The sequence below is a fragment of the Thalassophryne amazonica genome, chromosome 6 (genome assembly GCF_902500255.1).
Source record: "Thalassophryne amazonica chromosome 6, fThaAma1.1, whole genome shotgun sequence".
Classification (NCBI taxonomy): Eukaryota; Metazoa; Chordata; class Actinopteri; order Batrachoidiformes; family Batrachoididae; genus Thalassophryne; species Thalassophryne amazonica.
Genome location: NC_047108.1, coordinates 114,272,089 through 114,293,761, shown reverse-complemented (window position 1 = coordinate 114,293,761; position 21,673 = coordinate 114,272,089). Strand labels below are relative to the sequence as shown.

General features: G+C 40.5%; 1 protein-coding gene across 1 annotated transcript in view; it reads right to left on the bottom strand.

Annotated features, from left to right (window-relative positions):
* Positions 1-361: 361 nt before the first annotated feature.
* wrap73 (WD repeat containing, antisense to TP73) overlaps positions 362-21,673 on the bottom strand; it is a 43,285-nt gene continuing 21,973 nt past the window's right edge. Inside the window, exons 5-13 of the mRNA XM_034173180.1 lie at positions 7,107-7,179; positions 5,167-5,270; positions 4,376-4,462; positions 4,031-4,165; positions 2,583-2,660; positions 2,392-2,494; positions 1,355-1,480; positions 1,092-1,271; positions 362-732 (exon numbers count right to left, since the gene is read on the bottom strand). Coding sequence (XP_034029071.1) covers positions 593-732; positions 1,092-1,271; positions 1,355-1,480; positions 2,392-2,494; positions 2,583-2,660; positions 4,031-4,165; positions 4,376-4,462; positions 5,167-5,270; positions 7,107-7,179 — 1,026 coding nt within the window. The 3' untranslated portion in view covers positions 362-592. The remainder of the gene's footprint in view (positions 733-1,091; positions 1,272-1,354; positions 1,481-2,391; positions 2,495-2,582; positions 2,661-4,030; positions 4,166-4,375; positions 4,463-5,166; positions 5,271-7,106; positions 7,180-21,673) is intronic.

Below are 21,673 nucleotides of genomic sequence, written 5' to 3'. Positions count from 1 at the left end.
CCTCCCCAGATTTCCTTTTAAAAGAGGCTCAAAACACTGGGGTCAGATTTTTTTTATTGACACTACTGTTTCAGCACAACAAATCTTGATAAATGTGGTTTGTTGAAATCTTTAAAAATATTTCAATGAATATTGTCTGCAGCCAAACCAAAGCTGAGCATGTACTTTTTTTTTCTTTTTTGGTTGGTTGGTTGGTTTTAGTAAGACACCTCAACTTGTATTATCACAAAATTTATTCAAAATATTTCACATTCTCAGTAAAAACAGCATTCCCAAACAAGACAGTGAATCTAAAAAAAAAAAAATGTTGCGAAGTTTTTGTCAGTGCTTAGAATTTGTGGTTCTTCATATGTTAACTTAGTTTTGGAGGAACATCACTTTTTTTTTTTTTTTTTTAAATCAGGACAAAATGTCTCAGTAACCAGCACCGAGTGCCATAAACAGCAAGGAGCTAGAGTTTGATCTTCAGCTGAAAACTCAGTGTAAATTTACAAAGGAGTGTGTGTGTTTACATATTAAAAAAAACTGAATCCAGTCCTGTTCCCTGTTTGGGTGGGAAATGTGAAATAATAAAAAAATAAATAAATTTCACTCAGTTACTCTTGTCCTGTGTGTCCATGAAGCAGACACACAGATGATCCTTTCCCAGCAGAATCAGAGAGTCCCCGCCGCAGTGCCAGATCAAGGACTGGACCTGAAAACCATCTGAAACAAACACCAATGTAATGACAACTTTATACAGAAAAATGGTTACAGAAAAATAAAAAATTCAAATTTAAATAACTGAAATAAAGTTTATATAAATATCAATCATGTAGCTTGTCAAGCAAAGAACCCCCGTGTGTAATGTAAGTGCTTAAACTGGGGACTTGTAACAGAGGGTCCATAAATATTTGGACAGGGACACGATTGTAAAAAAAAAAACTCTTTTGTACTGATTACACTGGTAATTTTTTGACTACGCTGATATGTTCTAACTTAAACATTGGCACATTTCAGGAATCACACAGAGGAAATGCAAATTAAAAAAAAAATTTATAAACGAGGCCTGTTGTGGGATTTTGGGGGCGTTTCTTACTTTCAGTGGGGACTGGAAACACAAACGCAGCCAGTTGGCGACCAGAGGTACAGCTTGGAGTTGCCAGTGCACAGTGCGAGTCGGGGCCGGCGAGGGTCCCACTGAAAGCACCGGACGGCTGCGGTGTGCTCCAGCACAGCCTCCAGGCTGCTCTTCTGCATTTCCCACACCCACAGAACAGAGGCCATGCTGTCTGCAAACACAAACATTCACTGAATGCCACTGCGCGCTGAGGTTTATGCCCGGCGGCGAACAGCCGGGATGTTGATGCTGTACCGTTTTTGGTGGCGAGGTAGCGACTGTCTGCGCTGAAGGCCAGACAAGAGACGCCAATCTTGGGGTTGGCTCGGTCTGGATCTGGTTTGACCACAGGTATCTGGACTGGTGGTGCACAGATCTCATCTAGTGTCAACAACAACAACATTTCACTGCCTTCATGTCAACATTTGTAAGGCTTAAAGCTACATTATGTAGTATTTATTGCCATCTAATGGTGAAGTTGCAGATCGTTGGTCATGATTTTGTTTCTTTGGGTGACTTGGATTCATGGTCTCTGACCTTGTGATGAGTAATAATGAGCCTCCATTTCACATAAATCAGCGTTCTTCCAGCTGTGCTGTAAAATGTGAAAGGTGGAGTGAGTATGTCCCTTTTCTTCTACTGTTGCAACATGGCAGCTTCCATGGCAGAGTGCGATTCGGGCCTCATATTTCTGTTCAAACCTTACTTGCATCCAACACAGTAGTAACGGAACCAGATGCTGTAATTTCGATCAAACAAATCCCCACCAACAGGAGTAAAGCTGTTAGATCCTGTATTTTCATGATTACTTTTTTAAATGAACAACAATGAAGGTTTGCCTCATTTTTTACTTTCACTTTTGATGCTCTGTGTGCTTCTTACCCTGTGTGCTGCTATACAATGCTGCTGGAACCTCACTTTCCCTGAGGGAGTCTTCCCAAGGGATCAGTGAAGTTCTACCTAATGCAAACTGATGTGACACAGACCTGTTGGTCCCGGCACACAGAGTAAATAAAGTCTTTTGATCTGACTTGTTGCTTCCTTCATCACAGCCAGAAACTGTTGTCCACATAAGACGTCCTTATTTTGGAAGATGACGTCTGGAAATTTCCTTATCATGGAAATTCATTCATTCATTTTCAGCCACTTATATTTTCAGCCATTTTCAGCCACTTATATTGGTATATGGTTGAAAGTATCCCAGCGTTTGTGACCTAATTTTTATAGTACAGAGTTGGAATCTAGCAGCTGGTGGTAGATGGAGAAAATGTCTCAGTACATCACTCCCTTACATTTGCTCTGGGAGCTGATGAAGGCGCCGCCTGCTGTGATGTCATGTAAAGACAGCTCGTCCCTGCCCACGGGTGCTCGTCTCTCCACTTCCTTATACAGGACCTGCCAACACAACCAAGAGAAAAGTCACTTCTTTTTCTTTCCCGCTCTGAATTTTGGGTTTTAAGATCATGTTCACGACAGCACTCACAGCTTTTGTGTTGTTGATTGTTGTCGGATGATCAAACTGGGCAATTTTCTTCCATGTGATGTGATTGAGGATACGGACCTACAAAGTGATCAAGTCCTTGATTATTCTTCAAAGTAAAAGTATGTGTGACACATGTATCTAAATGAAGCCAATATCCATAATTCCCATTTAAAAATATAATCCAGATTAATCCCATTTTGTTGAAATACTCCTTTAGTCAACAACTCAGCTGCTGGATCATTCTATCAGATTAATATAACCGTCAGACAGGTCAGAGATAGTCTGGTTTATCTACAGGTGGAAACAAAATTATCAGTCCCTTTATGAACTTTAACATTTTCTTCCAAATTTCCCCAACTGCTTTTTTAAAAAAAAACAGATCAAGGCATTTTTCAACAGTATTTCTAAACATCCTAGTTTTATTTTGGATGTTCGCATTATTTTACTTTGAGACATTTTCGATAATCCAAACAGTCTCCTGAATGACCAGCATCTTTTCCAGTCCTAGATTTGACAAGTTTGACAGGTAGCATGTTTGCTAAAGACTAGCATAATAGCTAGTGTTAGCAGCAAACACAAAACACGTCCTTGCTTGTTGATGAGGAGTAAGCTAACGCTAACTGTGAGTCAAAATTTCTGTCATGTTTCAAGTCAAGTATCCACCACAGTTTGAAACTGCTGTGGATCCTGGATGGCAACCACACAGGCAGACATCTGGTCCATCCTGATGTCTCACAAGTAACCATCTTAAGTTTAATGGGGCGTGTCCTTGGCCTTCTCCAGCCAATGGGTTCCTCAGCACTGAGGGCTCCACATGCTGTATCATGCTCAGAGAATTGTGCCATGTAACTAAAGTGTCAGAACACACACACACCCTCATCGTGGCGATTTGTCTTCAAATTTATGATAAGTCTCCGCTGTCCAGGTTGGCATCACATTTTCATTGTTATATTTTACTATTCAAACTGTGAACCCTGCCTGGTGCCTGGGTGCCCTGTGCCCACTTAGCTATAAAATATATACTCACCTGGTGCCCAGTACATTTAAATCAAAAGCATAAAATCTACCACAAATTGCATTTTTCAGAACAGACAAATGTTTAACCATTTTTTTAAAACCAAATACTTCACTACAAAAAAGTAAATAGCTCCAGCACTCACCATGCACTTTCAAATGATTTGATTGACTGCATCAAAAGTAATTAAAAAAAAATACATAGAGTGCAACACTAAGAACTATAAAGAGAAAATACAATGCTTCCATAATATAAATGTTTTCGTACGTCTTCCTCTTCCCATAGTTGTTCAAAAAATTTTTTTTCTGGAAACAATCAAAAGTAGCTTGTGTACTGGAACAGCCAAGGTGTTGAGTGTGAGCTGGCATTTTACGTACAGTTATTTATTAACATCATTGTCAGCCATTTTTAAAATTGGACAGTTTCTTAGTACTTTTTCATCGTAGCTGCCGATAGCCAGGAACTGGCTACTGGGGCTCCAGGTGACAGATTTGACACCAAGCGACCACTCGTAGGCACTGAAGGTCGACAGCAAGCGGCCATCCAAAGAATACAGCAACACCTTGTACTGCAAAGAGGGTACAGACAGTAGTACTCTGAGACAGCAGTAGTATACTACAGTTCTCCTGCTAGGACTGGTCAATTTGCCGGCTGCAGTAATCTTGAGTTGCAGTTAGTGTGTAACTGAGACTCAGTGATAGCTTGAATGTCTAAACGACCCTGAGGGAAATCTACTTCAGATTTGATACTGGATTCTGATTCTGACTGAGGGTCTCACCTCCAGGCAGCTGTCCCACACTGCCAACACGCAGCCATTCGGAGACCACTCTAAGCCCGTCAGGTCCTGTGTCTCTGTCTCAAAATGCTGAAAGTTAAAAGGTCATTTTAAACAAAGTCACAACAGCGTTGAACCAGAAGTGATGCAACCATCCTCGCAGTGCAAAAGCAGCTGGTCACCGTGGAGGTTTCTCTACGGTAAATGGTGGGAAACAGAAGAAGACCTCAGGCTTAGTCAGGGCATGACACCCATTTTGGCACCACGGTTTATCCCTGGATACCAGATCATGAAGTGGATCAGACTCTATAACTCCACCTGGATGGAACACCAAGAACTTTAAGCACCAATCCAGATCATCCCCAAAACTGAACCATGTGTTCCCATGACCACCTGCTAGTACAAGTCACTAGTGAAGTGAAGGGTCAAAAGATGAATACGTGGATGTGGTCTGTAATTCATGGCATCAAGTCCTCTAAAATCCTGTTCAAGACCATTTTTATCTGTAGTTCAATCCAGATCCTTTTATTGTAAAATGGCTCATTGTGTGCTTGGTGAGGGTACATACAGAGTACTCTTCCGTTTTACAACAAAGCTAAAACAAATGTAGTTTTTCTTAATGCTATTTTCTGGAAAGTACCTATGACGTACTCGTTATTACAGTCAAACATTAATGCGCTTCAGCCCTGATGCTCTTGTTTTAGCATCAAAATTTAGCCTTTTTATATGGTGGAAGCCAGATTATTGGGCAAAAAAGACGACCCCCCCAAAAAATATATATATATTCTACTTACCCTGAGCAAGTGCCAGTCGTCACACACAAACACGCTAACGTAGTCTTTACAGTCACGGCGTTCAGCTAAGGCCATATAGCAGCCATCTCTGCTGAAATCTATACCTGTGGGTGAGACGTGCATTTTTATCAGCTACAAGCACCAACTGTGTACAAAGACGTGACACAAATCTTACATCTACAGTGACAGTTCAAAGCTAAAACAACGAAGCATCCTATGCAAGTCATAACTTAAAGATAGCATGTGAAAAACCACGCAGCGCTCGTCAGTCTAAGAAACACTGAAATGTAAGAAATAATCGTAGTCTGGTGGAATGCAAAATAAGGACACTCCAGTAATGTCTTTCCTTACTGGCCGCCAATTTTCCAATCCATTGGTGTCAAATTCTACTAATCAATACCATCATGTTGTTGTTTTGACAGTTTAGTGTTGCCAAAACCCATTCACCATGACGTCAGATGTGACATCATGATACCAAACTGAGTATAGCAAGACAAAAACTGGAGCGATGACACTGAAAACCTGACGTTCAACATTTTTCCACACAGAAAATTGCTCTGGAATTAATAAGGGAATCAGTAAAGAATTGGACCAATAATGAGAATCAATAACATCGGCACAGGGCAACTGAAGCTTTGAAATGATCATAGCGACAAATATTAAATGTCAATGCACAATGTGGAGTTATTTAAAGAGAAGGCTGCTGGAGGCCATTTAATGGACTCCAGCAGCTCTACCGCCTTTGGGTTTTTAACTTTTAAGTCAGAAAAATGTTTTCTTTGGCACCACTATAATTTTATTCTTTAGCATTTAAATGGGGGATTCATAATATTATTATATCACTAATATGATTAAAATTTGCATTGTCTGGAAACAATTTAGAATTTCAACCCTTGATGGGTTGAAATACAAGTGATCACACACTATGATATACATTTGATAGCAACATCACAGATCACATGGGCGCCTCCCCTGAGCTTCGTGAGGGATGTTGGGAAGGACACGTTGACAGCCAGTCAGAGTTAAGAAAGGCAACATGACGTCAGCTGGCTGCTTGCTCAAACAAAATGAACCAAGATGGGGGGAAATACTGTGAAACAGCTTATTTCTGTACAATCTGTGCAAGAAATAAATCCTTCGAAATCTAAAAACGCTGTTTTTGTAACCAGATAACACCTTTTAAGTGATTTACAGACATTTCACGGATGTTAGCGTGTCAGGTCAAAGGTCATCTCAAAGCCTGCGTTAGAAGGAAAAGACGATATTCGCTATGGAATTCAACTGGAATAAATATGTTCTCTTCATTAAAATGAGCTGGAATTTTGAAATGTTACAAAAACAAACCGACATTATAAAGCTTGGATCTCAGTAGAAACTAAATTTTGTCAGTTTTGAGAAAGTTAAAAAACCGTACATCTTTAATTTTCACTCAAAATGCAAGACAATTCCTCACGAGAGGAGAAATTGATCTGATGTTGTGTTTAACTGATAGTAAAATATGACTGTATGTCACAGACTGGTCACGATGCGTCCCATCCCTCCCACCCCCCGTGACCCTGAACAGGAATAAGACGGTTCATAAAATGTGTTTATCTCATCACCCCCTCGAACACACACTTTTTTCTTTTTAAATGCACTGCAATTATTTGAGACTTTGGCACCATCAGGTCTGGTATGGAACCATCATGGCAACAATATTGATACAACAGCTGGGCTACAAACAGGCAGAACTCCAGACAATCATTTTTCCTCGAGTCGCTGACAGGTCGGTTATGAGGAGTATGTCCCATTTACTGACGTGAGGCACAGCTGTCAGCGGAGCACCACCACCGGAACGCTTGGCCATAAAGTCAAGAACAGCACATGATTCACGAGGCTGCAGCAGCTCCGTCCTCAGGTTAACACACACACACACCAGAGAGTATCATGCATATACTCACCCTTCTGACATGCTTTAGGATATTTGATGTAAGACACGGCTTTGGTGCACAGGGACCAGACGGTGATTCTCAGCTGTCAACGTACCAGAAGAAAGAGGAAAAAAAGTTTTACTCAAACTTATCTTGGAGTGAAAATCTAGACAAGTTCGCCAAAGTACAAAGCAACACCAAAGGTTCAAAAGCACCACAGACTGCAAACACCCAACAGCCCAATCAGTTCTCTGCTTTCAAAGGTTAGAAAAAGGTCAACCATAGTGATGCCTATGAAGGGGAAATTCAGCACATTTAATCCAGACATTATTTAGACAACAGTGGGAGATTGATTAATTCATTTTTTTTTTTATTAATAAAGCCTATATCCTGGACGACTGCACCAGTTTTTACATTTCTCACTTTAATGAAATTTAAGTCAATTACAAATATATTAGGTGACAACAGAGGCCAATTTATTGAAGATATCTCAACCCACCCCATAAAGACCTAGTCAAAGTTTAAAAATGAATAAATTCAAATTATTTGCTTCACGCGGCGATTTTAAATATTACAGTAGTGTTCAGAATAATAGTAGTGCTATGTGACTAAAAAGATTAATCCAGGTTTTGAGTATATTTCTTATTGTTACATGGGAAACAAGGTACCAGTAGATTCAGTAGATTCTCACAAATCCAACAGGACCAAGCATTCATGATATGCACAATCTTAAGGCTATGAAATTGGGCTATTAGTAAAAAAAAAAAAAAGTAGAAAAGGGGGTGTTCACAATAATGGTAGCATCTGCTGTTGATGCTACAAACTCAAAACTATTATGTTCAAACTGTTTTTTAGCAATCCTGTGAATCACTAAACTAGTATTTAGTTGTATAACCACAGTTTTTCATGATTTCTTCACATCTGCGAGGCATTAATTTTGTTGGTTTGGAACCAAGATTTTGCTGGTTTACTAGTGTGCTTGGGGTCACTGTCTTGTTGAAACACCCATTTCAAGGGCATGTCCTCTTCAGCATAAGGCAACATGACCTCTTCAAGTATTTTGACATATCCAAACTGATCCATGATACCTGGTATGCGATATATAGGCCCAACACCATAGTAGGAGAAACATGCCCATATTATGATGCTTGCATCACCATGCTTCACTGTCTTCACTATGAACTGTGGCTTGAATTCAGAGTTTGGGGGTCATCTCACAAACTGTCTGTGGCCCTTGGACCCAAAAAGAACAATTTTACTCTCATCAGTCCACAAAATATTCCTCCATTTCTCTTTAGGCCAGCTGATGTGTTCTTTGGTAAATTGTAACCTCTTCTGCACATGTCTTTTATTTAACAGAGGGACTTTGCGGGGCATTCTTGCAAATAAATTAGCTTCACACAGGTGTCTTCTGTCACAGCACTTACTTTAGTGGGCTCAAACATCAAAATTATAAAACTGTTTAGCACAACCACCCAGAAATGCACCCAGGTAACTCACTCAACAAGCAGCACTAAAATCCAAATGTCAAAGGAAAAGGATAAATGAGACATTGACTTGTTGCAACTGCAGTTTGAACAAGTCTTATTCATTTGATTTTTTTTAATAAAGTGAAAACTCCCATTCATAAAGGGATTTATTTCACCTGTTGTCATTTCTACTTATAATTAGAAATATTAAACTCATGTATGTTTGTTTTTTTCATTATTTATTTCAGCAGGTTTCTGTTTGTTAATTTCCTGCAGACTGATAAAATGCAGATATTAAAAAAAAAAATCACTTCCAGTTATAAAGAATAACGCAGCGTACATGACATGTTGCAAGGTCGGGAATTAAGAGCTCCAACTCGGGTTGGATTTCTTTTTCCTTTTGTGGATTTCTTTTTCGTTTTTTTGCTGGGAAAATCAGGTGGAAATTCAGTGCTCCAATTTATGACTTGACACCATAACGACACTCATGGCATCCTCCAACATGACTTAAGACAGCAATATTACAAATGCTATTTAATTTCTTAAATCATTTACTTGTGCATGCAAAATGTTTGCATTCTTTATGTTTTAGTGAATTTGCTACAATTTCTGCAAAGATGTCTCATTAACGGATAATGTCCCTTCTTTCTCATCCACAGTAAATAGCTGAAATAATGTGTTCCTTTTGAAAGCGCAACAAAACAAACAAATGCATTTTTTACTAAATGTAATTGAGTCTGTTTTGTTATTTCAACAAAACATGCTTTGGCATGTTTTGTTGGCATGTTTTGTTAATCCAATATTGTTGAGTAAAATGCAGTATATTGTTCCTCTACTGAGTTACTGAACACAGCTGCAGAACGACTGGACACAACTTTTAAATGTGAAAATAGTTTGAGTGCATCATCAACTATAGCATGACAGCAAAATTTGATTAACGGTAGGTCTATTTCAACATCTTCTCTCTTTTTTGTTAAAGCTGTACAGCTTTTAAATAAGGGATTCATAACATGATTTTACCAATATGATCAAACTTTGCACCATCTGGAAACAATTTAGAATTTTGACCCCTGTAGGGGAGAAATTCAAGCGATCAGATGCCATGACCTGCAGTTGTTAACGACATCATAAATTGCGTAAGGGCTTCCCCCGATCTACGGAATGATGCTGGGAAGGACATGGTGGCAGCCAATCGGAGTAAAGAAAGGCAGCATGACTTCAGCTGGCTGCTCGCTTGAACAAAATTAACCAAAATATTTCTGTTTAACACTTCTAAATCTGAATATACTGTTTTGAAACCAGATGACACCTCTGAAGTGATTTACAGAAATCTTATGGATGTTAGCGTGCATGCTCAGCGTATGCACATCACGCGAGATCAGAGGTAATTTTCGGTAATTTCAAAACCTCAATGCATACATACACGCGCTTCCACCAACAGACAGCATTAAAAGCAAAATAAAATATTAGGTATGGAATCCCCCCACCCCCAGATAAACATGTTCTCTTTATTAAAATGAGCTGTAATTTTGGAACATGTTTCAAAGATGACATTATGATGCTTGGATTTCAGTAGAAATTAAATTAGTCAATTTTGTGAAATTTGAAAGGCCATACAGCTTAAAGTAGACCTGCATTGAAATAAATGTGGTCAGATTTCAGAAAGAAATAGCTGATATGTATTTATAAGACCCTTGTGAATGCAGTAAAGTAAATCTGTAAGCCCAAATTTGTAATTCAGCGGAGAAATCTTCGTTTAAAAATGACAAATTTGCAGCTAAAATTTAGCCCTCTGTGAAAACAGTTTGTACAGCCGTATCATTTCCATGACGTCAGGGACAAGACGACGCGCTCCCGCCTTCAGTCCGATCCTGCATTGAAATTGATTTTATCTGTTAGTAATGTTACTTATACACGTCCTGGTTTCAACATCCAAAAGTAAGCTGCAATGAATGTGAGATACAGATCTGTGTGCTCAGATCAGCAACGACATCGACAGCGGGCACCATTCTTCCTCTCCCGCTCTCTGCCTCCGCTGCGCTTATTAAGTCTGCGGGCTCATTAACGAGCTCGTTAACCGCCGACGAGGGCCACTCACACCACCCGTGTCTGCTTTGTAGCCGGTGTTGTGCCAGATTCAGCGCACAACACCGGCATCACCTCTCTGTCTACTGAATGGAGCTGCAGCACACTTGGCACAAGTCCTGAGATTACACTCGCTGTTTTAATGTGAAGCGGCCAATACACCTGTTGCTGCAAAGACAGACTTCTTGCGGCAAAATCCACAGCACCGCATGTCTCGGCAATCGGAGCCCCAGAGCTACATGGACGCTGAGAGAGGTTTATATATTTTTAATGACTGGGATTCTTTGCGGGTCTCGCCTCCATATCCCGCGATGGTACCGGAGGCGAAAGACAGTAGATTTTCATTGCGACACCACTCAATCAAACGGGCGTATGAAGAAGCCCCCCAAAATAATTTTCAAGCACAAATAAAAGAAATGTGTACTCACCAAACGTGCCGCAAGACAATATGAAGTTTTAAAAAAAGTAGATCCTTCCGTATAAGACAAGAAAAAGGTGCAGATGCAAACTGACGTAAATCCACAAATTACAACTGGCGCAATGCATGCTGGGAGAGGGTCTTGTCCGTGAAGTCTCGGCAGCGTCCATGATGAGAGGGACAATTTGCGGAGGGCTAAATGTTAGCTGTAAATTTGTCATTTTCAAATGAAGATTTCTCCGTTGAATGACAGATCTGGGCTTGCAGATTTACTTTACTACATTCAGAAGGATCTCATGTGTAAATGTAAGTCATTTTTTGTTCAAAAAATCTGACTGCATTTTTTTTCAATGCAGGTCTCCTTTAAATAAATTTTCCCTTCCCGTTAAGCCTAATTGGATTAAGCAAATGCAGGTCTGGGCTCTGGACTCGAACCTTCACAGAGTTGTCCTGAAGCCACTCCTTTCATATCTTGGCTGTGTGCTTAGGGTCATTGTCCTGCTGAAAGATGAACCGTCACCCCAGTCTGAGGTCAAGAGCGCTCTGGAGCAGGTTTTCATGCAGGATGTCTCTGTGCATTGCTGCATTCATCTTACCCTCAATCCTGACTAGTCTCCCAGTTCCTGCTGCTGAAAAACATCCCCACAGCATGATGGTGCCACCAACATGCTTTACTGTAGGGATGGTGCCCGGTTTCCTCCAAACATGACACGTGGCATTCACGCCAAATAGTTCAATCTTTGTCTCATCAGACCAGAGATTTTTGTTTCTCATGGTCAGAGTCCTTCGGGTGCCTTTTGGCAAACTCCAGGCAGGCTGTCATGTGCCTTTTACTAATGGCCCGGTCACACGGCATTTGCTGAACAAAGGAAAAAAGTCACAAAGTCAAAAATCGTTGAGAAAAAGTGGACAAACTTCTCCCATCACTGAAAAGCCTGCAAGTGCAGAGCGCATAAAAGACTGAAATGAAACCAAAACAAAAGAAAAATGAAGCAAACGCTGTGATCATAGCTGTGTTGTCTTCACAACAGGTTTGTGTTCACTACGTGTGTGCATGTACACGCACGCAGCAGACAGAGACAGTATACAAACGTGCGTAAATAATTAAAGTAGTTGATAAAATGTTCTTGCCACAGTTATTTCTGTATGAAAACACTGCTTTTCATCCCACATATGGACGAGTCACATTCAGCTCATCGGATCTTTAGTTATTGATCCGTTCAGATATCAATGTTCGTGCTAGACGTCGGACTTGGGAGGTTGGACGAAGTTGGACAACAATCAAATGGAACGCTGAAGGTCCGGGAACTACACGAACGATGATGAACCATCAAGACAAAAAGCAAAACAGAATATGGACGACTTCACGTTGTCGTCAGGATTTGTTCACATTTTTCAACAGCTTGAAAATTCTGAAGAAGCACCAGCGATAGAAATGAAACGAGACGACGGTTAAACGATGTCTCTGAAAGTCAACGCAAGTCCAGATTTCTTGCTTGATTTTGGCTTTGGTGTTCTTCCTTAGTGTTGTGTGACCGGGGTTTAAGGAGTGGCTTCTGTCTGGCCACTCTACCATACAGGCCTGATTGATGGATTGCTGCAGAGATGGTTGTCCTTCTGGAAGGTTCTCTCTCCACAGAGGAATGCTGGAGCTCTGACAGAGTAACCACTGGGTTCTTGATCACCTCACTGACTAAGGCCCTTCTGCTCTGATCGCTCAGATTAGACGGGCGGCCAGCTCTAGGAAGAGTCCTGGTGGATCTGAACTTCTTCCATTTATGGATGATGGAGGCCACTGTGCTCATTGGGACCTTCAAAACAGCAGAAACATTTCTGTGCTTCGCCAGATTGATGCCTTCAGACAATCCTGTGTCTGAAATCTGCAGACAATTCCTTTGACTTCATGCTTGATTTTTGCTCTGACATGCACTGTCAACTGTGGGGCCTTATGCAGGGTGACTCCAAAAATGCAGAACCCATAAACATTGCAATAAATCCTGCAAAGGTCCAGCTTCATTACAAAAGCTGTGAATACTTACATACATGCGATTTCTTAAGATTTCTTCATTTTTAATAAATTTGCAAAAATCTAAAAAACATTTTCACATTGTCATTATGGGGTATTGTGTGTAGAATTCTGAGGAAAACAATTTCATCCATTTTGGAATAAGGCTGTAACATAAAATGTGGAAAACCTTTAGCACTGTGAATACTTTCCAGATGCACCATATAAATATGCTTGTACCACCCAAGACCCAAAGACAAAAACCCTCCTCCATCAGCTGGACTTGTTAATGATTGGTCATTATTACCCTGCCAGAGGTACACACTTTCCTAGTCTAAGCTGTAGTTACTTTTTAAAAAACAGAAACTGCACGTAACAAATTATGACATTTTCCTGTTTGTGCTGACAAATAAGTTGCTAATTTTATTTTATTATTCGTATACACACACATTATAAGGTTAAAATATAACTTTATTGTAACTATTATACCAATCAACACTCATAATGTTAGACAAATTACAGAATGTGCTTCAAGCCTTCTTGGAATCCAGAGTTGAGAATTTTGGAATGTGCAGAGGGAACACTGATCTGACAAAGCTATCTTCACGATGTCCAGCTGGATATTTGAAGTGAGCCCATGTCTGTCACCCAGTGGGCTGAAGTGTCGACCCCCCGTTTGGTTGCGACATCCAGCTGCCATGGTAACACCACCAACATAGCTCAAACACAAATACACGCTTCTTGCATGCCTTGGAACCAGCACGGAAAGTGGGGTGGGGGAGATCGAAATCTGAAAGGCAGTGTAACTTTAAACACAGTGGTAGACGGTCAGCATTAAGAAAATAGGGGGGAAATATTTTGGCATGTGGCATGACATGAAATACGATCATTAGTTGGTAAAGTTACACTTAAAGAATCCTCACTAAAGGTGAGCAGTAGTTATGGGGAACGTGGGTTTGAGACATGCGGGTGGTGTGAAAAGGCTGAAGTCCAAGACAACAGCTGCTGTTTATCCATCAGGATCAGAAAAACTCAGGTCAGTACCAGTGCTAACATAAGTGTGACTAGTGATCAATGGTAAGAGTGGTGGAGTGGGGGGGCACAACCTCCATACACCTGCAGGACGCGTGACTACCATGTGATCAACTTTGTTGGCCTATTGGTTTCCTTCTTTGCATGCACACCACTTTACCTCGTATAAAAAAAAAAAAAAGTCAACTGATTTTCATGAAATTCTGTGCAAAAGTCGTCCTTGTTGTCCGTTTCAAACATGTCACACAGTCAGATAGGTTCTCCTTTAATGTCCTGTCTGATGTTATTGATCAGATGTGATAGAGGAAAGAGATGAGTAGCACAACATCATGTGCAATCTCAACTGTTATGTCAGGTCTGGAAGACTGCGCTGGTGCTGTGACAACCTGTCCATCCCCAACTCTCAAAAGTAACCATCCATCTGCTTCATCCAGGTGATAAATATGTACCATATTTTCCGGACTATAAGAGTTTTTTGTTTGTTTGGTATTTTCTTTCACAGGTTTGGGAGGTCCTCTGATTTATATTCCCAAGTACTGTATTATCACCTATGGCATCAAGATGGCAACATCTACATGCATGATAAGCTGCTCCAATTCACACTCCGGAGCAAAAAGTAAATGGACTGCATTTATATAGCGCTTTTCCATCTGCATCAGATGCTCAAAGTGGTTTACAATAATGCCTCACATTCACTCCCGATGTGAGGGTGCTGCCATAGAAGGCACTCACTACACACTGGGAGCAATTAGGAGATTAAGGATCCTCTGGTCTCCAGCCCAACGCTTTAACCACTAGATCATCACCTCCACTAAAGGTGGAAGTAATGCACCAGCTGAATGCCAAGATGAAGAAGAAGATCTGAATGAGAAGGCCATGATGGCGCTTAGAAAACAAATGGAATTACTAAATCATGTTCTCAATCTGGAAGACCATGCTTTTCAATAAAGAGGGAATAACCCAACCTTCATACTACTCAGTACTGCACTTTGGAATTCGTGGCACAAGCTGAAGACCAATGAGAAGAGGTAAGGTAGACTAAGGTAAGGCTAAATCATGTTTAGCCCATTAGCTTCTGCTTACTGATGCGGTGTTTGCATTATAAATCAATTATGTGCCAATTAAATTCATTTTGCTTCTTGTTCCATGAAACAATAGCACCACATTTCAAAATAAATATGACTTACACACCAGTACAACTTATGTTTTTTTTTTTTGTTTTTTTTTTCATGAGGCATTTTGGAACAAATGTGACTAATACTGTCCGATGTAACTTATAGTCCAGAAAATATGGCAATTCCAGAGACATCCAGTTGCCCCCTTCAGGCACTGGTTAGCCTCCAAATCTCACAAACACACAGCAAGACAGGAAGCAACAAGACCCTAAAAATGTGGACCAGGCTGCAAAGGTCTCTGCATCACTGAACACTTCTGTCCTGTGACCTCATCACTCCATAAACTCTTCATGTCTCTCAATCTCAAACGCTGAGAACCTAGAGATTGCCACTGCTGAGATAAGTGAACGTCTCTCCAAGGTCAACACTTTCACCGCATACAGATACCCTTCTATGGCCAAATAAGGAAGTCATCAAAAGCCTGGATCTTAGTCTCCATCTAGGAAAATTGCAAACCCAGACACTCCGATTTTTCACTCCATTTCTCAAGTGCTACATTCAAGGTATTCAATTATTTCACAAAGATCACAGCATCATCTGCGAAGGTCAGTAAACCTTTCATCACAATAAAGGCACCCACGTCGCTGGTTCCAGAACCCTACCAAACACCAAGTCCCATTACACTGTAATTTGTGTTCCAAGTAATCATAAATTAAACTTCCTACATATAGGATACATGAGGGGACAAAATTCAGATTTGTCACCCCCTCCTCAATTGGTTGGTGATTATACCTCCAAATGCGGTGTGCTGTCCAACCATCCTTCTAGGGTCAATACGGTTTTAAAATCACCGAATACACAAAGTGCTCTGATTGGGAGACGCTTTCTGAGAGTCTCTCTCTAAGAAAAACTAGTCTGTTGTCAATGTTTTCAGTTAGGCTCATATGCAATTTACAGTTCCCATGAACAGGATGGCTAAGTTGATTATTTGTTTGGATGCTTTGCAGAGTTACTAAAAAACTGAAGATCATTTTGTGAAAATGTGGAGTCCATTCAGTTTAGTTTTGGCTACATTCACATAAAATCCTTCCTGCAGGGTTGTGTTGAAGTATGACTGTTATTTAAGTTTGAACATAACTGCTGTGAAATAACCAGACTGTTGCAGCTTAACTCTGATTTATTACATTTCTACATGGAAACTGTGTCTCACAATGGCAACCACACCTGATCCTAATCCATCATCCATCTAGTACCCACTAATCATCCAAGCAGATCTATGAGATGTGTTCAACTGCAGGGGATGGACTCTTTTAGCCATTCACTCACTGCATTTTACAGGACACATGCCTAGGTTTTTACAAAGCCTAGGAAATGTCATACAGTACCGAGACTTACAGTATGTTGAACAAGAACCCTCAACCATATTTAACAGTCAAAGGAAGCCAAAGCCTATTTTCCACAATATGACCTCTCTGAAGCACTGCCAGACAATTGTGGCTAGTTTCTACTATCACATCCTTTCAGTAATAATGCACTAGTGTTCATAATACGAAAACCTCAGAATTAGAACATGCTCCCTACAGCATAGGTTGTAGACAACATATGATAAATAGCACCACTTAAAGACCACAGTTACTGACAGCAACCTGCAAAAATCCCCCGACAGAATCAGCCATTCCTGCTGCACACTTCGGCGAGTGCTGGAGAGTAAGGGAATGCATTTGATGCTATGTAGTCATATCTGTCAACAGAGGATTAGACTATAGGCATTCCATGCAGGAAGCCATCTCAAACCAATATAGCCCATTTCTCCTGTTACAGCCTCTTGATTTGACACAGGAATTGGAACCTCCTGCAGCCAACACAGAGTAGTTATTGGAGACCTATTGTCCCCCACTGCAGTTGCCTACATTTGCAATTTAGTCTGACAGCCTTGCTGCCAACCAAGCTACAAGTTAGCGAGGCTCCAGTGGCACCAGCCAAGAATGCTGCCGCTAATCTGACTCAACAATGTAAAAACCATTAGAGAAGTCGAGTTCCACCATGTCCTTGGCTGCGGGTTTTTCCACCCGCAGTTTATCGCCCTTCAGCTGGTGAAGGCGGATAAACGTCAATGTGCCAGCGGCATTCTGTGAGGTCTTTAGATACATAACTGGAATTCAAATTGAGGTGTCTCAATACAGTGATGTGTGCTGGGGTGCTGTCACAAATTTGTAAACAGCAAGATTTGGGTTTCTGTTTCGTGCACTTCTAAAAGATAAATAAGTACAAATTACTGCCCTAATGTCACAATGACAACTGTGAACTTTAACAATATATATACTTGGAAATAAACACATTCTGAGGGTATTTTGTCATGGATTAAGAGTGTAACACACCTCATCAACCCTGCAGAAAAACATCCAAGCAGATTTACAGACAGACAAAACAAATGTCCACAGTCCACAGCTCAGACAGCTGCCCTTAAACAAGTTAATATAGCAGACCGTTTATGAGTGAGGCTGAAATTTAAGCTTGTCACCCGTCTGGCACAGCCTTAATGAAATCTTGGGCTGGGGTGAAGGTAAGTTCACTGGGCCCCTTGGCAAGGCAGCAGCCAGTGATCATTCTGCCTGTATTAAATCTATTATGCAGCATAGTTTAGAATAAAAGATAAGCATTTTGGAGATGTCAAGTTTAATGTTAAAAATTATGTAATTCCAAGCTGTTTCAAAATGCCTCCAGCCAACATAAAATAAAAAAAAATTCATGCGTGCTATTAAATATTTCAACTCATTTCCAACAAAGCAAAAGTGCCTTGCTCACAGAACACACACACACACAGACAGAGTGGGGAAAATACGTATTTGATACACTGTCTTTTTTTTGCAAGTTTTCCCATCTACACAGAATGGAGAGGTCTGTAATTTTTAATCATAGATACTCTTCAACTGTGAGAGGCAGAATTAAACACAATCTGAAAATCACATTGTATGATTTTTTTTTTAAATAATTTATTTGCATTTTATTGCATGAAATAAGTATTTGATCACCTACCAACCAGCAAGAATTCTGGCTCTCACAGACCTTAGTTTTTCTTTAAGAAGCCTTCCTGTTCTTTACCTGTATTAACTGCACCTGTTTGAACTCATTACCTGTACAAAAGACACCTGTCCACACACTCAATCACACTCCAACCTATCCACCACAGCCAAGCCCAAAAAGCTGTCCAAGGACACCAGGGAAAAAACTGTAGACCTGCACAAGGCTGGAGCCCACCCCAGCCTTGGAAAGTCACGTATACAATACATAAGTATTCACAGCCTTTGCTCAATACTTTAATGAACCGCTTCTGCAGCGTGGCTCCACTTTGAAGCTTGAACCAACGAAGCAGTGCTCCAATCCGCTGTTTCGCTGGTTGTCTGATTCAATGCTTTCCGGAAGCGGCAACTCCGCTTCCTAACCCCTCTCAAAGCCATTTAAAGATGTCAATCATGAGTCAGTTTTGTGCAGATTAAAGTCACTAACTGGGACTCTTGTCTTGTTGCAGGCATGAAATAATCATCCTCCGTTCCATTTGCACAGCTCCAAACACTGCACTGCTCTCTGCTGAGACAGAGTCCGGTCGGAAATCCGCTTTAAATCAAATGATACCTCTTTCCAAATGTTGTAATACACACAAACTAGAATTGACCAAACTGTTTTATTCTTCCCAAAATGAGATGTCCTACATTCTTTATGAATTACACTGATGCTGACATGTCCCCAGCTGAGCTCAGCTCAGAGGTATGTTGTGGAATTCATGCCACTAATGTCAGAAAGGAAATGCTTAAAACTACAGATTTAGTTTATTTCTATTTATGTCCAGAGATCAAGGATCCACCATGTAGAGTTTATTTATGTCCAGAGTTTAAGGACCCAGTGACCAATTGCATATATTGACTTTAAGACTCAATAAAATGTTGTTGACTCAGAAAACCTGCAAAGCCTACTTTTAGTACACAGAAAATTCACAAGAGGTATTGATAAGGAATCGGATCGATAGATAAAATCTTATCGACACCCATCCCTACCAAAGAGTTCAATCTTTGTCTCATCAGACCAGAGAATTTTTTTTTTCCTCATTGTCTGAGAGTCCTTTAGGTGTCCTTTGTCAAACTCCAGGTGGGCTGCCATGTGCCTTTTAGTAAGGAGTGGCTTCCGTCTGGACACTCTACCATACAGGCCTGTTTGGTGGATTGCTGCAAAGATGGTTGTCCTTCTGGAAGGTTCTCCTTTCTCCACAGAGGAATGCTGGAGCTCTGACAGAGTGACCATTGGGTTCTTGGTCACCTCCCTGAATAAGGTCCTTCTCCCTGATCACTCAGTTTAGACAGGCGTCCAGCTCTAGGAAGAGTCCTGGTGGATCTGAACTTCTTCCTTTTACAGATGATGGAGGCCACTGTGCTCATTGGGATCGTCAAAGCAGCAGAAATGTTTCTGTACCCTTCCCCAGATTTATGCCTCAATACAATCCTGTCTCAGAGGTCTACAGACAATTCCTTTGACTTCATGGACTCTGACATGCACTGTCAACTGTGGGACCTTATATGTAGGCAGGTGTGTGTCTTTCCAAATCATGTCCAATCAACTGAACTTACCCCAGGTGGACTCCAATTAAGCTGCAGAAACATCTCAAGGATGATCAGGAGGCACCTGAGCTCAATTTTGAGCTTCATGGCAAAGACTGTGAATACCTTTGAGCATGTGATTTCTTAGTTTTGTTTTTTGTTTTTTAATAAATTTGCAAAAATATCAATAAAGCATTTTTCCCCACTGTGTATTGTGTGTAGAATTTTGAGGGGAAAAATTATTTTTTTCCATTTTGGAAAAAGGCTGTAACATAAAATGTGGAAGAAGTGAAGCCTTGTGAAGACTTTCTGGATGCACTGTAGAATTTACAGTAAGTTACACCTGTATTATTTTACTTAGTCCTTTTTTCATGTTCATCGGTAAAGTTATTTTACCATTTCATATTTGATCAAGTGAAGCACATCCCCACCTGCTTTTGACAGATATGAATGGATCAGTTGTCTTCCTGGGTAGTTGTCATCCAGGACTTGGTGTGGTTCTGTGGTGATGCAGTTCCTAAGAACTTCCACCCTGACTTTACTTGAAAGTACATGCCCGTGCATGCACAGATTTTGCACCAACAGTCGGCTTTAAATACAAAATTTGTAATTTGACATGGACAGACATTCCTAAACCATCCAGTAGATTTAAGGTCTTTCTTTTCATGAAGACTGGAGAACATTGTTCAAAACATGGGTGTTTCAAAGGTCTTTTGAAATGCTTCGAAGCAGTGTTTCGAGTTAACCAACGACTGGCTGTCGCCTCAGCCAAGCTCAAGTCAGGAGAAAATACAGTGTCTATCACTTGTGATTTTTGTTGTAAGTGTATGTTTGTAATGACAACAAAAGAACCTTGCATCTTAATTGTTAACATAATTGTCTGTCTGTTCACTAACAGATTAATCAATAAGTGTCTCAGCTCCAGTGAACATTCACATTCAGTTCCCTTTGGGAGCAGTACACAGAAGTAAAAGCTCAGTCTGCTCCAAAGGTCACGGAGGGTGTGACGTGTTGTGGTGCTTCACAAATAACCACAAGTCATGTGACACAGAACTTTATCATTTTTCTCAGAACTGTGCTGATAACATTAAAGATGGTCACGTCACCCTGACCTGTGAACTTTGGAGAAGCCTCTATTTCTTTTTTTTTTTTGTGGAGGTTGTAGGCAGACACAAAGAATACATGCAACAGACGCCTGCACTCGCTGCACCCTTATCCAAACAGACAGTTTGTGTGCTTGACCAGAGCACCTGTCAAATGATTCCTGGAGTCAGGTTCAGCACGATAGACAGCGTCCCAGTCATATTCCACGAGGCCCACAGCCAAATCTTCTCACCTTGGCAAACATGTGCCCAAGATCAATAATAATGAATATAAAATGCAAATACTGTACAAGACTGTTTAAAAAAGAAAAAACTTGTTTAGAATAGTTGATAAAAATCATAATTAGCTAATCCATGAAATACAGTAGTGTTCAGAATAATAGTAGTATTATGTGACTAAAAAGATTAATCCAGGTTTTGAGTATATTTCTTATTGTTACATGGGAAACAAGGTACCAGTAGATTCAGTAGATTCTCACAAATCCAACAAGATCAAGCATTCATGATATGCACACTCTTAAGGCTATGAAATTGGGCTATTAGTAAAAAAAAGAAGAAAAGGGGGTGTTCACAATAACAGTAGCATCTGCTGCTGACGCTACAAACTCAAAACTATTATGTTCAAACTGTTTTTTTTAGCAATCCTTGAATCACTAAACTAGTATTTAGCTGTATAACCACAGTTTTTCATGATTTCTTCACATCTGCGAGGCATTACTCAATTGGATTTAGGTCCAGGGATTGGGCAGGCCACTCCAAAACATTAATTTTGTTGGTTTGG